The 13,963-nt window shown below is 43.2% G+C and overlaps 1 protein-coding gene across 3 annotated transcripts in view; it reads right to left on the minus strand.

Annotated features, from left to right (window-relative positions):
* The window catches only part of MXRA7 (matrix remodeling associated 7), a 62,266-nt gene that overhangs the window by 3,896 nt on the left and 44,407 nt on the right, over positions 1-13,963 (minus strand). Inside the window, exons 4-5 of one of the 3 annotated variants that reach the window (XM_053376028.1) lie at positions 11,389-11,469; positions 2,328-4,146 (exon numbers count right to left, since the gene is read on the minus strand). The exons of 1 other annotated variant lie outside the window; for it this stretch is intronic. In XM_053376028.1, the coding sequence (XP_053232003.1) occupies positions 11,436-11,469 (34 nt within the window). In that variant the 3' untranslated portion in view covers positions 2,328-4,146; positions 11,389-11,435. Of the gene's footprint in view, positions 1-2,327; positions 4,147-11,388; positions 11,470-13,963 lie in introns of those variants that run through there. One more of the 3 variants, XM_053376027.1, reaches the window with a different exon arrangement.

The raw sequence follows: 13,963 nt of genomic DNA on the forward strand, positions 1-13,963 counted from the left end.
CTGGTCAGGCCGGAGTCCTTGCTGGGAATAGCTCTCCTGACAGATGATTTGGACTCAGGTAATTGAATGCTACTAACAGTGGAAGACAGGAGTGCCTGGCGTGCTCTGGTCCATGGGGTCACGAAGAGTCAGACACAACTAAACAACTAAACAACAATTGAATACTTTCAATGCTTTTCAATAATATTTGTGGATCGGGGCGGGGCAGTTGCCACCTCCTGGTTATGCCCCACTAGAATGCCCGCTCGGTGTCTAGGTTTTTGGAATACAAATAACATTCTATAACTAAGTGATCCTTCCTCCTTTCCTCAGCTCCAAATATTGGGGGTGGAGAGATAATTTTTATTGGGACCTTGGAGTGGAGGAAAAGGACTTACACTCTCCCTGCCTCTTGCTGCACTCCCAGTCATGATTGCCCCCACCCTTGCTGCAGCTGTGTGTGATGGTGGTGGAAGAAAAGAAGCAGATAAAAAGGTAGTACTCTTTGGAAAGAGAAGGGTTAAAATGGGGTGGCTGAGATGACTGGCAGAATCCGAGACCAGGGAGAAGAGTTGGTGGAAGAAGATTGGAGGAAATTTAAAATTTATTTACAGAAGCAGTGTAAAATGTATGAATGCTGATGACATTGAAATGAAATGAAGGGGTTTTAGTGACGAGAGTGAAAGTTTGAAATTATAAATTTGGGAGGTAGGATACTTAAGGACAAAGTGGTAGGATATGAATTTGCTGAACCAACTGTCAAAAAGGGATACAAAAAAGGGAGACGTAAGGAAGTCAGGAAAATAAGTTAATTAATGTTGAATAATTAGAAAAGAGTGACTTGTGTTTTTTCTTATTTTACTTCTGTGTGTTGATTGGTGTTTTTTCTTCTTCTTTCTTTTCTCTTTTTTCTTTTTTAGGTTAAATGTTTGTATTTTAGGTATTTTATGTATTGTGAAATCTTGGTTTTGTGCTTTTATTGTCCTTTGTTTGGTGATGTCTTTCCTTATTGTTAAATTTAATAAAATATTATTATTAAAAAAAATAAAATGGTAGTCGTGAGTAGGAACAAGGAAGCTGCCTTATATGAAGTGAAGCCATTGGTCTATTCAGTAGCTGATGCCATCAGGTGGGTCCCTGCAGCTTATGGGGAGGTCAGCACTGTGCAAACACACTGGCGTGAGCACTGTATTGCCTCCACTGGTGCATTTGTGCAGAATCAACTTCCCAACAGCCTTGCCCTCCCTGCTCTCTCTTGGTAAGCAGCAACAACAACTCACCTGCACAGAGATCAGGCAAGTACGTCTGCCTACCACTGAAGCCATCTAACTCAATATTGTCCACATTGACTAGCAGCTCTTTCCTGGATTTCCAGTTGACGTTTTCCCAGCCTTATCTGAAGATGCCAGAGGATGAGCCTAGAACCTCTTGCATGCAAAACATGTGCTCTTCCACTGAGCTACCATTCTTCCCACAAGAACCTAGGGAGATTCCTAAAGGGAGAAATCATAGCGAAAGAAATGACCAAAGCACCACTTAATCAGACCACACCCAGCCTATATAGGCCAGAGTAGCTGTGCAATGGGAACAGATGTTCCAGAACAATTTGGCCTTGCATGCCACTATTTCTCCTTTCAGACTTTATTTGTGTTTATTTTTCAGATGTTGTGTTAGTTAATCTAAATTGCTTTATGCGAAGTTGTATGGATTGATCTTTTTATTGATGTGTTGATCATTGACACTAGGGTTACCTGTAACTGAGGGAAGGTCTTGTTCCCCTCCATCTTTCTGGTTAAACCCTATGTTCATTGAGCAGAGATGCCATTCAGATGCAGCCTTATTCTCTATTTCCAACTTTGTTTGGCTCGGTGCTGTCTCAACTTCCCCTCAACCACTTTTGATCTGCCTAGAGGATGACCCATCCACATGTGCCCATATTCAGCCCACTGTTACACTGCTTACCTATGTGAAATGTGAATGGACCCAGACAGCACATGACATGCAAAAGCATGAAAGGAAGTTTTTGAGGGCAGAAGGGGGGGGGAGAGATGCCTGTAACTTTGTGTCCTGCCTACTTTTAGCCCAACATAAACTGATAGTTTGAATTTGCTCTTTTAGAATACCTGCTTCTCATACCATTCCTTCCAAGATGATACTGTCTTCTAGTTGTTAATCTTGGGCAGTAATTATGGTATTGTTTCCCAAGGAGGATATAACTAATGCTCTTTGAAGTATTCCTCCCCCCCACCCCACCCCACTCCCAGGGTAATATTTGAACCAAACCAAGTAGTTCGAGGGTGGAAGGGCATGGACACCATGCACATTAACAAACACAATGACCATTCATATAAACTATTTAAAGGTTTATTGGACTGAATAATGGCAATATACATTTTAAGCCACTAGAAATTACAGTCCTATGTATATAAGATCCACCTTCACATTTAGAAAAAAAAATGTAAAAAATACCCAGACAGCCAGTTTTGTCACTATTGAGGAGATAGCTTTGCTCGCTGCCACTAGTAATATTCCTTGTACAATAGACGTATTGCTGTATACTGAGACGTTATATTGTATATAAGGCATTCTTTGCATAGTTAATGCTGTTTGGAACACTGCATCTGTCAATGTGAGTTGGAGGCAGAATGGTTGCTAACAGTTTTTTCAAAGCCGAGTGTCCTTATACATATTTGTATATATAAATAGGATTCAATTGCAAACTGTATTGCTAGTGAAAACATACAGAAGCAGAAGCTTAGACTTAAAAAAAAGAAAGAAAAGCCAAACTTCCCACTGTTTCCTCAATAAGCCCTTGAAAAAGTTATGCTAGGGGGGAAAAACATCTGCCCCAAACCTAGGTGCCCCAAAGAATGATTGACTAAACAATTTCAAGTATTGTCTGCATAAGTTATCATTTTTAAAAGCAGCTTGGGTTTGATATATTATTAAGCATCGAATCAGTCTGCCCTCAAAACATGAAGAAAAAACAGGAGTATTGGGAGGAAATTCCAGCCTAAAATGGTAATTTTGCAAAACAGGAAGTGACACCAGTATTGTCCTGAAATACTACCTTTGTGGAGGAAAAGACTTATAAAACCAGTGTGGGCTTATAGTAATTGATGGTTTCTAGCCACTAAGGCCCATCAGATGTTATTTTCTGTATGGGTTAATGATTGGATAAATCTTTCAGGGAAGCAAAGAACAGAGAAGTTCAAAAAAGATGTAACAGTGTAGTGTCAGGGAGAAAAGAAAACAAGGATCTTTGAGGTTAAGTTTATAATTAATATTTCAAGAGTTGCCTTACATTTCATGGATTATGTTTTCTAACTCTGTTATTGGGGACAGGAAGCAACTGCTAACTAAACAGAAGCATTGGCTATCGAGCATTAATGGTGCTCAGACCTCAGGATGAAAATCAGTCATGAACTATTACACTAAGGCGGCAATCCTGTATATCCATTTTGCTGGGAGTAAGCCCCATTGAACTCAGTGGGACTTACTTCTGAGTACACAGGCCTAGGAGTGCATTCTTATCTCTCAGGATTCATTCTACCTAAGATGGAGGACTGCTTCGTCTTCAAAAGGCTATGAAGCAAGACAGGCTACACTAAAGTCTACATCCTTCCACCATCCACAAACCATCACAATGCTTTATATCTCAATGCATTGTCTTCAAGGATATAAAGGAAGTTTTTGGTCCCAGGTAGAGGGGTGGAAAGGGACCAAATAGTTTGATATTGTATCTCTGGACTGGCTGATGCAATGGGTAACCTTTGTCCATGCTATCTAAATGGAATATCTCAGGTTTTTCTTTTGGATACAGCAGATATGGAGTGGTTGTCACAACAAAGTGCATTCATGAGTTTTACTTTGACATCCAAGAACAGTACCCTCAAAATGTAACTTCCGTAACTTTCTCTAGCCCACTTAATTCTTGGGATCAAGCCACACAGATCCTTTCCGGTCTCGATATTTACAAAGATTTATTCTGAGGAACTCGGCTTCGTTCAGCCAAAGAGAAAGTCCCGTATTTTGAGGGGTTATTTATTTTTCGGTTATGTATGCGTATCAGGTTGGTTTGGGGTTGGTTTGTTTCTCAAGCCTTTAAAGATGCCAAAGGGAAAGCCTTAGGAAGAGTTTAGGGATAACTTCATATAGTCTTCAGTTCTGCAAGGGAAACAAGAAGAAAAATAAAGAGGATACATTTCAGTCAGGTCGCTTTCTGTGGGTTGCTTTCCTACTACTACTTTCTGAGATAAGTGGAGGAAAAGAACCGAGTTTAGGGAGGGAGTTTGAAGGAAAGTTTCTGAACCACCCAGGCACACACACACAGTGATTAGCAGAAGGGGTGCCTCAAGGCTTAAGGCATTTGCTTCATCATTTGCAGCAGGGTAGTCTATGCCCAAGAAAGTGAGCACTGTATCTAGAAACCTCTTATTTTGTGCCAGGCATATTCCAGGTTCTAGCCCTGCAAACTGAAAACATGCAAGGATCCATGTAAAATCAAATTAGTATGTCTCAGTGTCCCACCTCAAACATTTCCCCCTTTGGATATCCCAAGAAAAGTGGGTCACTTGGCCAAATAACATGTTTCATAATATAGGTCTACGAACAGATTCAGGCAGGCCATACATTGCTTCTCACACATTACAGATTTGCGTTAGCCTTTCCACGGTTGACAGAAGCAGTTTTTACTGACCCAGGAAACTGGAGCTTGCAACGGAGGGAATTACTGCAGTGCATAGCTTTAACCAATCTCATTTCTGCCGGCAACCCTTTCCTAAAAATATGCACATCCCAGCATCATTTCCTTATCCCCCCACCCAACCGCATACATTTTTCATAAAAATCAAAGACTGACTCGGTCCATAAATATTTTGAGAGCATGTGCTTGCTAAGGTTTGCTGTTGAGGCACTATGGGTACTGGTAACCATTTATCATAGACAGCAGTGGACAAGAGGTATACTCACCCATGTCTTATATATCAGACAAAATGAGTTTACACCCAATTGTCCAGTATAAAAAGATACAGGCTATAATCTTCTTTATGCTGGAAATAATATCTTAATAATTTACAAAGGGCAGCATAGTTCAGTCACACTCAGTTGTTTATTGTTCCCCTTTTATAGATTGAATAAAAGAAAAAGCAAAGTATATGAATCCAATATCATTTATACTGATGTTGACTTACTGAAGTTAATGAGGCTAAAGCAATGGAAATGATCGTGAAATAGCTCCACTAGGTTGCAGTCAACATGATTAAAGAACTGGTGTGCCTGCCCTTAAACCACTTTTACCTCATTTGGGTCAAAGGAGCTTAATGGCTTAGGAAACAGGCAGACAGCATTTGAATGCCATTACACTCTTCAGAAATGGTCTTTTTCCCAAAGTAGCTTTGGGATCAACAGACTTAATGGCCTCGGTGTGTTATGTCAAGTATTTTTGAGCTGTTGGACCACACAACAGTCCTCTTGATGCCATATACATTTATATAAGGCATTTTATTTTGTTTATTTTGTTTTGTTGGAAGCCGCCCAGAGTGGCTGGGGAAACCCAGCCAGATGGGCGGGGTATAAATAATAAATTATTATTATTATTACTTGTCGTTTCAAATGAAACAGTTCATCCCAATCTTAAGAGAAACATTAATGTCAGCATCACTTGGCTTGGCAATATAAGCAGCATCATGCAAAAGAGAGTTCCACATGCTTTCCGATTCCAGCTTTGTGGACAGTCACTGACTTTAGTGTTTTAGGGAAACAAAATGGCATTCAGATGTTCTATGAAATTCTTGATGAATCTTCTCCATGCATAGGGAAAGGAGGGTACCTACATACCACACTTTTAGGGAATGCAGAAAACAATCTTATTTTGACCATGATCACCCCAAAATGCTCATTTCTGGACAATTCACTAACAGCCCAATCTACCCATTCAAGCCAATATACTTAGATTTTACTACAAACATCAGGAACTGCATTAGCTAATGTGTCGCTATGCAAGCAATTCATCTGATGTAATGTTAGCTAACTTTGCATGGCATAGATCCAAAATATTGTACAAGTAGGGAGAGGAATATGAGATCACAGTCCCTTGATGGCTCCCAGTTCTCCCATTCAGTATTTTTCTGCAGCTTCCTAATCCATTCATCCCCTTCCCTATCGCTTGTTGACCCAGCAAAACCACTCATAAGTTAGCAGATGGGAAATGACATCAACTGCCTGGAAAAGGATCAGTACAACACAGAAGATATGAGAAGGAAATTTTGTGAAGGATTGCCAGGTGGGGCACAGATAAAGAACAAAAAGACCTGGGGAGAACTAGAAGCTGAGCAAAAATGGAAAATTTCAAAAGCTCAAAGCAGCATTCCCACTGCCCCTCTGTTTTCTCTATGCCTTCCTAACACATTCAGAAAGAAGAGAAATTTTGGCCCACTAGCTAATAAATACCATGAGTTGTATTCCAATTAAATTATACTCAGAGGAGATCCATTGAAATTGAAGCACCTACGTTAATTTCAGTGTGTGTACTCTCATGATTTCCCCTTATATGAATGGTTTTATTTGAAAATTTGCATGCAGGTTAATTATAGTTTCTAGAGAAATAGCTATGCTGACTGCAGTAAGCCCCCACCGGCTTGGGTCTCGCCTGCTTCTTCTTCCCCACCGGTGAGTGCTCTTACCGTGCTGCAGAAGATGAAAAGCAAAAAAAGGAACAGAAACTTACCAGCCTCTCTTATCCCAAAGAAGCACCATGCTGGACAGGAAAGCAAAGCTGCTGATCAAGGAGTGGGAGGAGAAGGACAAGGCAAGCAGCGAAAGGGCAAATGACAACAGGAAGAGAAGGTATTTACCACCCCAAGGCTACACACACAAGGAATCAGCAAGCAGATATCACAGGAGGAGCAAGCAGAGGGGGGAAGCATGCACTGGGGAGCAGGATTGGCAGAGGCGGCCAAAAGGGCACCTGCTCCAATGTATTCCCTACCCCTCGGAAGGCCTAGCTCTGTTTGTGGAAGGGGGAGTTGGCAAAAGCGCCTTAGCTGCTTTGATTGATTCTCTGCAATCGCTTCTTTCTTTTGGCATATTCGGAGGAGCTGTCTTATGATGACGTGTTTGTGCAGCCTGAAGTGATGCAACAGTGATGCTTTGTGACTAGAAAGACAAACTTGTATGTTGTCCTTAAAAACAGGACACAAGCAGACCCCAAATGGGAAATTCTTGCCCTACCCTGTGGGATTTCACCAAGAAGTTGTGGTGCACTAACATTTAGATCCAAAGTTGAGAGTTCTTCCTGTTGTATGAATTGTGAGTTTCAGAGTGTTGTGCACAAATCTGCTGCAAGCTTTGGCCACTGTATCTTAAATGAAGGGCAGGTCAAGCAGGAGGGCTGCATCCCCTCCATTCTCCTCTTCTTCACTTGGAGTTAAACTAGGGCAAGCACACAGCTGTTGTTGATAGTAAACACAGCCACCATGCATCTAGCTCTCCACTGCCCACTGCCATAATGTCTAGTAGAACGTATACTGGCTGCAATCTGCAATGCCAAAATCATATTCATTCTCCAAGCTGCATAATTGGGAGGTAGGAAAACATGAGATCATGATGTCACAACACAAGATACGTTCTACTACACATTAGAGAAAGAGAAGTGGAGCTAGATGCAGAGCTGCTGTTTTCATTGGCAGCTGCACGTTTCCCATGATGTCTAAGTCTGGCCATCAGAAAACTGCTTTGGGGTTGTCTGTACCTGGAAACAACAGCACCTGATGCTAACAAATGGTGGTTACATCAGAATGGCACTTTGTTGATATTTCCCAGGAGGGGTGACATTCAGAAAGCATCCTGACCTTTATTGCTCTTTGAAAACTCACGGGACACTTGAATGTTGTCCTTTGCCTCTGGCTGACCCTAAAACTGTGTCAAGAATGTGCACACAGACATTCACCTCAAAGTGGAAATTTCACAGGGGCCATCCGCAGACCTTCTTGTTCTTAGGTTTAGGCTCATACCCCCATTCTCTGTTTCTCTCATCTATGGAACGACAAGAAGATATTGTGGGTTGTATCAGCCCAGATCCTGCCCAGAGCAGACCTGCTGAAATTAGTGGAACTTAGTAAGTCATGGTCATTAATTTCAACAAGTCTGCTCTGGTGACCAAGAAAACCTGTGTTTCTAGACCCTTGCTTAACTACACTGAACAAGTTATGTTGGTTTATACCTTGTTAACTGCCTAGGCTTCCTCAAAGAATGCTTGGAATTGTAGTATGGAGACATGGTGAGGAGAATTCTATGAAAGGTCCCCACCACATCTACTTTCACCACCACCCTCAAGCTACAATGCCAAGGTTTCCCTGGGAAGAGGGACTGGTGGAGAAACCAGTTCTAATCTGGTGTGGATATGCCACTATAATACAAAACAGGAGAAGGGGTTTTGCAGAGAGGCTTCCCAAGATCTACAGAGGGCGCCCCAACACCAGGAATCTCACATTGTCTTCCCGGGGAAACAGTAAAAATGAAGCGTCATAACTAGAAGACTGGAAAGGACCAAATCCAGAATCATATCCTGCTTTGAATTGTTGCACCCTTCAGGATTAAATCCTAATATGACCAGAGATCCATAAAGTATAATTCACAAATCACTTGCTGAGGCTGTTTCTAAAATGCATCCTTTAGACTTCCTGATAGGCAGGTGGGTGGAAGTGCATAAGAGGAGGAAAGGTAATGCTTTTTACATGTAAATATAGAATGTGCAACCCATTTGAAATCATGAGCATTTCCAGGCTGGTTTGTTCCCTTGACGCCAAAGGGGCTACTAACTAAGTGGAAGTGCAAGTTTGCCACTTGAAGCGGCTTCTGGACTGTAGGTTTTGGCCACAACCCAGAACCTAGTCACTTACTGCAGGGCATCTTCATAGATTTTCACTGGGGTATCTGCAACACTGAGAAGGATGGCATCAAGGGCGCTTGCTGAAGCCCATGCCCCAGCAGGAGGCTTGCTTCCAATCCCCGGCTGCTGCCTCTTCTTGCTGCCTGTTCACCTGCCTTCTTGGAGTAAGCAAGAAGAAGGAGCAGCAATGCCTTGCACTCATTCTCTTGGGCAGGGTTGCCTGTTGGGCCTCAAAGGAAAGGCACATTGTGGCAACAATGGCAAGGGAGAAAGGGATGGGTGCGCTTAGGGAAGGGAGCCCAAGGAGAGCATCTTGCCCCCAAGGGGCCCTTGGATTGGCACTGGACACCGATGCGGATCCTCAGCTACCAAGACAAGTTATGAAACGGAGCTAATCCAAGAGGACAAAAAGTATTGAGGAGCCAGGCAGGCAGAGCCTATGCAGTGCAGCTGGATTCCTTGCAGACCTCTATTTTTTGCTTCTTCTGTAATCCTACTATTTGGCTTGTCACTGCTCTTGACTCCTGCTGGATCCTATGTCATAGCTTGCCCTTCATCTTCGGTTCTTACTCTCTGCTCCTGGGGCTGTATCTTTCCCTGTTTGCGCTGCAATCTTGGAAGCTTTAACCTTGCCTTGATGTCCTGGCTGACTAAACCTTGGCATGATCATAATCCATAGTCTTCAAGCTTTGCTGTTCCTGCCTATTTCCTTGGCCTCTGACTTGAACGAGTTCCAAACGCATCCCTTACATGTGAAGTGTTGAATTTTCCAGTTGTGCTTTAATGATTAAAGTTGTTTGCAATCAGAAAGCTGACATGACCAGGACACCCCTTGAATTTTCTCCCTGTTGCCAGATTTTGAATTGGCCCAGATAGTTGCCCCTTGAACAGCAGTTTTATGTGGAGCAATTAGCAGTGGATAATGATTAGCTCCATGACATGAAAAGCTTCACTTGCTGATGTCAAACCTACGTTAAAGGCAGAGAAGCAAGCCAGAGCTGCTGTAGCTGAGTGGCTAGGTTCACGTCTCATTTCTACCATAGACTCAAAAGGCAAACCATTCTCTCATCTCCACTCTGCATCTCAAGAATACTATTGATCTTCCTTACTGGGCTGTTCCAAGGATTGTTGAGATAATGCATGTTTCTGAACACTTGGGAAGTACTGTATGAATGCTAAACAATAATGATTTTCAGAAAAGCTTGTTCTTCGGTATGAGAATTTTTGGAGCTGTTGGGCAAATGGTCCCTGTAATAACGACCCTCTTATTTTCATGACTGCACAGCAAGCTAAGCCCTATATGTAGTTGTTGCGTAGTGTCTACATAAGGCAGCTGTCCCCAACATGGTGCCCTCCAGAGGTTCTGGACTACACTTCCTATGATCCCTGACCACTGGCTTTGTTGATTCAGGGTGATGGGAGTTGTAGTCCAAAACACCTAGAGGGCACCAAGTTGGGAAAGGCTGGTTTAAGCCAAAATTGCAAGCATTAGATTGTAAACAACACAGCAAAACTGTGGCAAAGGATATTAGTGGACTGGGATCAGTGTGTCCTATAATGCAAACACCTTCCAATATTGAAAACCCAGGGCCCAATCCAGTAAGCACCATAAAACCCCACTGATGTCAGTGGGAGAGATTTCAGCATGTGCATAGCTTTGGGGGTGCTTCGGTAGTTAAAGAGCACAAGTTCTGGACTAGAAAATGGCCTTAGGCAAACGACTGTATCTCAGCCCCTAACTGATACAGCTGCACCTCAGAAGTCAAACGGAATCCATTCTGGAAGTCTGTTTGACTTCCAAAATGTTGGGAAACCAAGGCCAATCGGAAGCCAATCGGAAGCCGCGCAAACCGCGTCAGATGTTCGGGTTCCAAAGAATGTTCACAAACCGGAACACTGACTTCCGGGTTTGCGGTGTTCGGTAGCCAAAACGTTTGACTTGCAAGACATTTGACTTCCGAGGTACGACTGTAATATCATTCTGCTGCATGCCTTTCATTTTGGGTGGACAGTTCCTTTGTGCAGAAAAGACGGCAATATTACTACAAACAGAAACTCAACCTGAATGGAAAGAAGTTCTGTCCAGCCTATAGCAATTTGACGTAAACGTTCATTTTCAAATTTGGGAGGCAACTTTGCTGGACTCGGGTGAAGTCAGAATGTGGATTCGGAGATCTGACAGAAGAATCCTACGTGGAACCCCTGCAGCCCGCTCTTGTTATTTTTAATTCTGGCTGCTGCCTAGGAGGAACAACTCGCAGAATGGAAAATAAAGGCCAGTGAATGTCCCATTAGGGAAAAGCCGGTGTATCCTGTTCCACCATATTGATTTGTGGTGCTCATGGTAAATGAAATGGGGCACAGAGGGGAAGGAGACTAATTCATTAGTTATGAGGAGGGAGGGGGGAAGTGGGAGGTGCGGGGACGGGGGGGGGGGAACATGGTCAACTTTAGTTTCAGATCACATTAGCAGAGGTTATAGGTGGTACCACTAATTCTAAGAAGCATCGTCTCCTTACCAAAAAGATTTGTAAGAATGTTTGTGGCCGAGGACCTAAGGTACTTGCTACAGGGATGTGAGGTCAGAGGTCAGCTCAATCCTGTAATATAAACGCAGCAAACCTGGGTCACATCAACATGGCAGCACTGTCAGGCAGTCCCTGACTGGGGTGGGGCTGAGGGGTAAGGCGGTTGTGTTTGCACGCAAGGGATTTGGGGGTGGGGGGAAGGACTGGGTGGCATGGCTTCCCTCATCTGATTCAGTGCATCTCCTTACCTGAGGGCAGCCCTGCCCCAACAAACCAGCTAGAAAGAAGGATTGTTTGAAGAAGCCTGAAATGAGAAATTGCTGATGCCACAGCCAGCACTCAGAGGTGGGGCAAGGACGGGGGAAGAAGAAAAGAAACAAAACCAGAGCTTGGGGAAAACAAAAAACACAGACACACAAAAATATGGCACATTGACAAGAAACAGAGAATCCGTTAGAAGAAATGCAACAATCTGCCAACGCCAATTAGTGCAGGAGGCTGGAGAGGGGTTTGCGAAGGGCTCTGCACAGAGGCAGCAAGCATCAAGGATCCCAGCCCAGGTGAATTCTGGAACGGAAATGCATGGCACAGGAGAAAATGCTGTCAGCCAGGAAGCAAACCACCGCTTGTAACACCGACATTGCAATCCAGGACAGGGAGAGGTGTCAGAGCACATGCTCAGCCCTTATGAAAAAGTTGTCCTGTAGAACTGCTTGCCTTCCTGTTAAATGGAAGGTTGGAGGAACAGTCACTGAACCACCTCCATGACGGAGGCAAGAGAATCTCACCTGGTTATTCTTACATCAGTCCTCGTGCATTTTTGGTTAAATTAGCACCTACAGGGATGGGGAGATTATGGCCCTCCAGAGGTTGTCGGACTCACCAGCCCCAGACAGCAGGACCAGCGATGACTGGGGTTGGGAATCCAACAGGACTGGAAGGGCCATAGGGTTCTCTATCCTTGATCTACCCAATGAATGACTGTGGTCTTTAAAGCAGACCTGCACATCATACAGGCTCTGGATCATATGTGGTATATGGGGTGGCCATGTGTCCCACTTCACAGAGGATGGTCCTCTGTTTGAAGGTGGCTGTCTGGTCCAAATCTGGTTTAAAGGTAAAGAACCAAAACAAGGGAGTGCAGTAACTTTGAAGTTGCCCATCAAGGGCCATCTCAGACTCTGGTGAGACGTATTGTATTTCTATTTAAATTATTTCTCTATCTATCTCTCCCCAGCAAAATGTCAGTCAGCAATGCAAGGTCAATAGAGCAATGGGATTACAAAGTCAGTAGAGCAATACATTAGCCACCTGGAGCCTCTTTTACCTGCTGATGCATCATTGAAAAGCTAGCTAAACAGCTGGATCTTTCATTTTGGTATTAATGGAAGAGGTAGAGAAAGCCTGGTACGAATGAGAGCCTAACAGGTACTTGAATTATTACCAACAGAGGAAGGAAAGGACATTATGTTCCTACATGTAAGCACAGCAAGTTTGATTCCCTGGAAATGTGCAAGTCTACATTTTGTCTGTTAAAGATATGCATGAGGACAGAGGTGCCTCTGACTTGCACTTTCTGTATTTCTGCATGTCATGAATGCAAAAATGCAAGCAGCTCTGAGCACTGAGACTTACAGTGGAAGGGCAGGATATAAATAGTTCTAATAAATAAATAAACGAAAGACTGCTCCAAAACGGCTTAAATAATTTCTTCCCAAAAAAAAATATGTTTAGGACTGTTGCAGAAGATAACCTTACAGCAAAGCTTGCATCAAAATGAGTTGGGACTTCTCAAGGATGGATCGCAGCTATTGGAGACCACAAGTTTGATTCTTTTGTGGCTTGATTTTAACTTAACTGCCCAGATTACATAAAGATCTTCTTTCTAAAGAAACTCATTTCTAACTACATCCAGTTAAAAGCATCAAACCGCACCAATGAATAGAGGCTTCTCTGAAGGACATTTGATATAGAAGACCATTTCTAAGAGTAGGAGAACTCCAGGGCCTTTCTGTACCCACAGTAGTATGTATGAATGTAACAGGTAGCACTCCTATAGCACCCTACCCAGCTAATGGGTACATTCAATGCTACTTCACTGAGGGCTGTAAAGAATTGTCTTCTTCCAGCGATATGCCTGATGAGCATGAAATGTTGCTGTTAGGTGAACGCCATCTCTTACCAAAAGAAGCTAGATATTTGCGCCTGGTGCACACATTTTGAAAGCTTTAAATTCATATTCAGTTCCCTTGAGCATTTGGCTTCCTGACCTGATTACTCACCTGGCAAACAATGCCTCAGGGCATCCTATGACCCCCTCAACAGTTCACATCTGTGTATTGGCCTGGTAGTTCATTTGTTTTGCTTGCTCATTGACACCACTCAGATCAGCTTTTGGGGACAGGATAGGTGCATGAACTACTAGACGATAAAGCTCTCGTCTGTTATGAATTGATTAATAAAGGTAAAGGTAAAGCACCCCTGACAGTTAAGTCCAGTCACAGACGACTCTGGGGTTGTGGCGCTCATCTCGCTTTACAGGCGTTTGTCCACAGACAGTTTTTCT

The sequence above is a fragment of the Podarcis raffonei genome, chromosome 2 (genome assembly GCF_027172205.1).
Source record: "Podarcis raffonei isolate rPodRaf1 chromosome 2, rPodRaf1.pri, whole genome shotgun sequence".
Classification (NCBI taxonomy): Eukaryota; Metazoa; Chordata; class Lepidosauria; order Squamata; family Lacertidae; genus Podarcis; species Podarcis raffonei.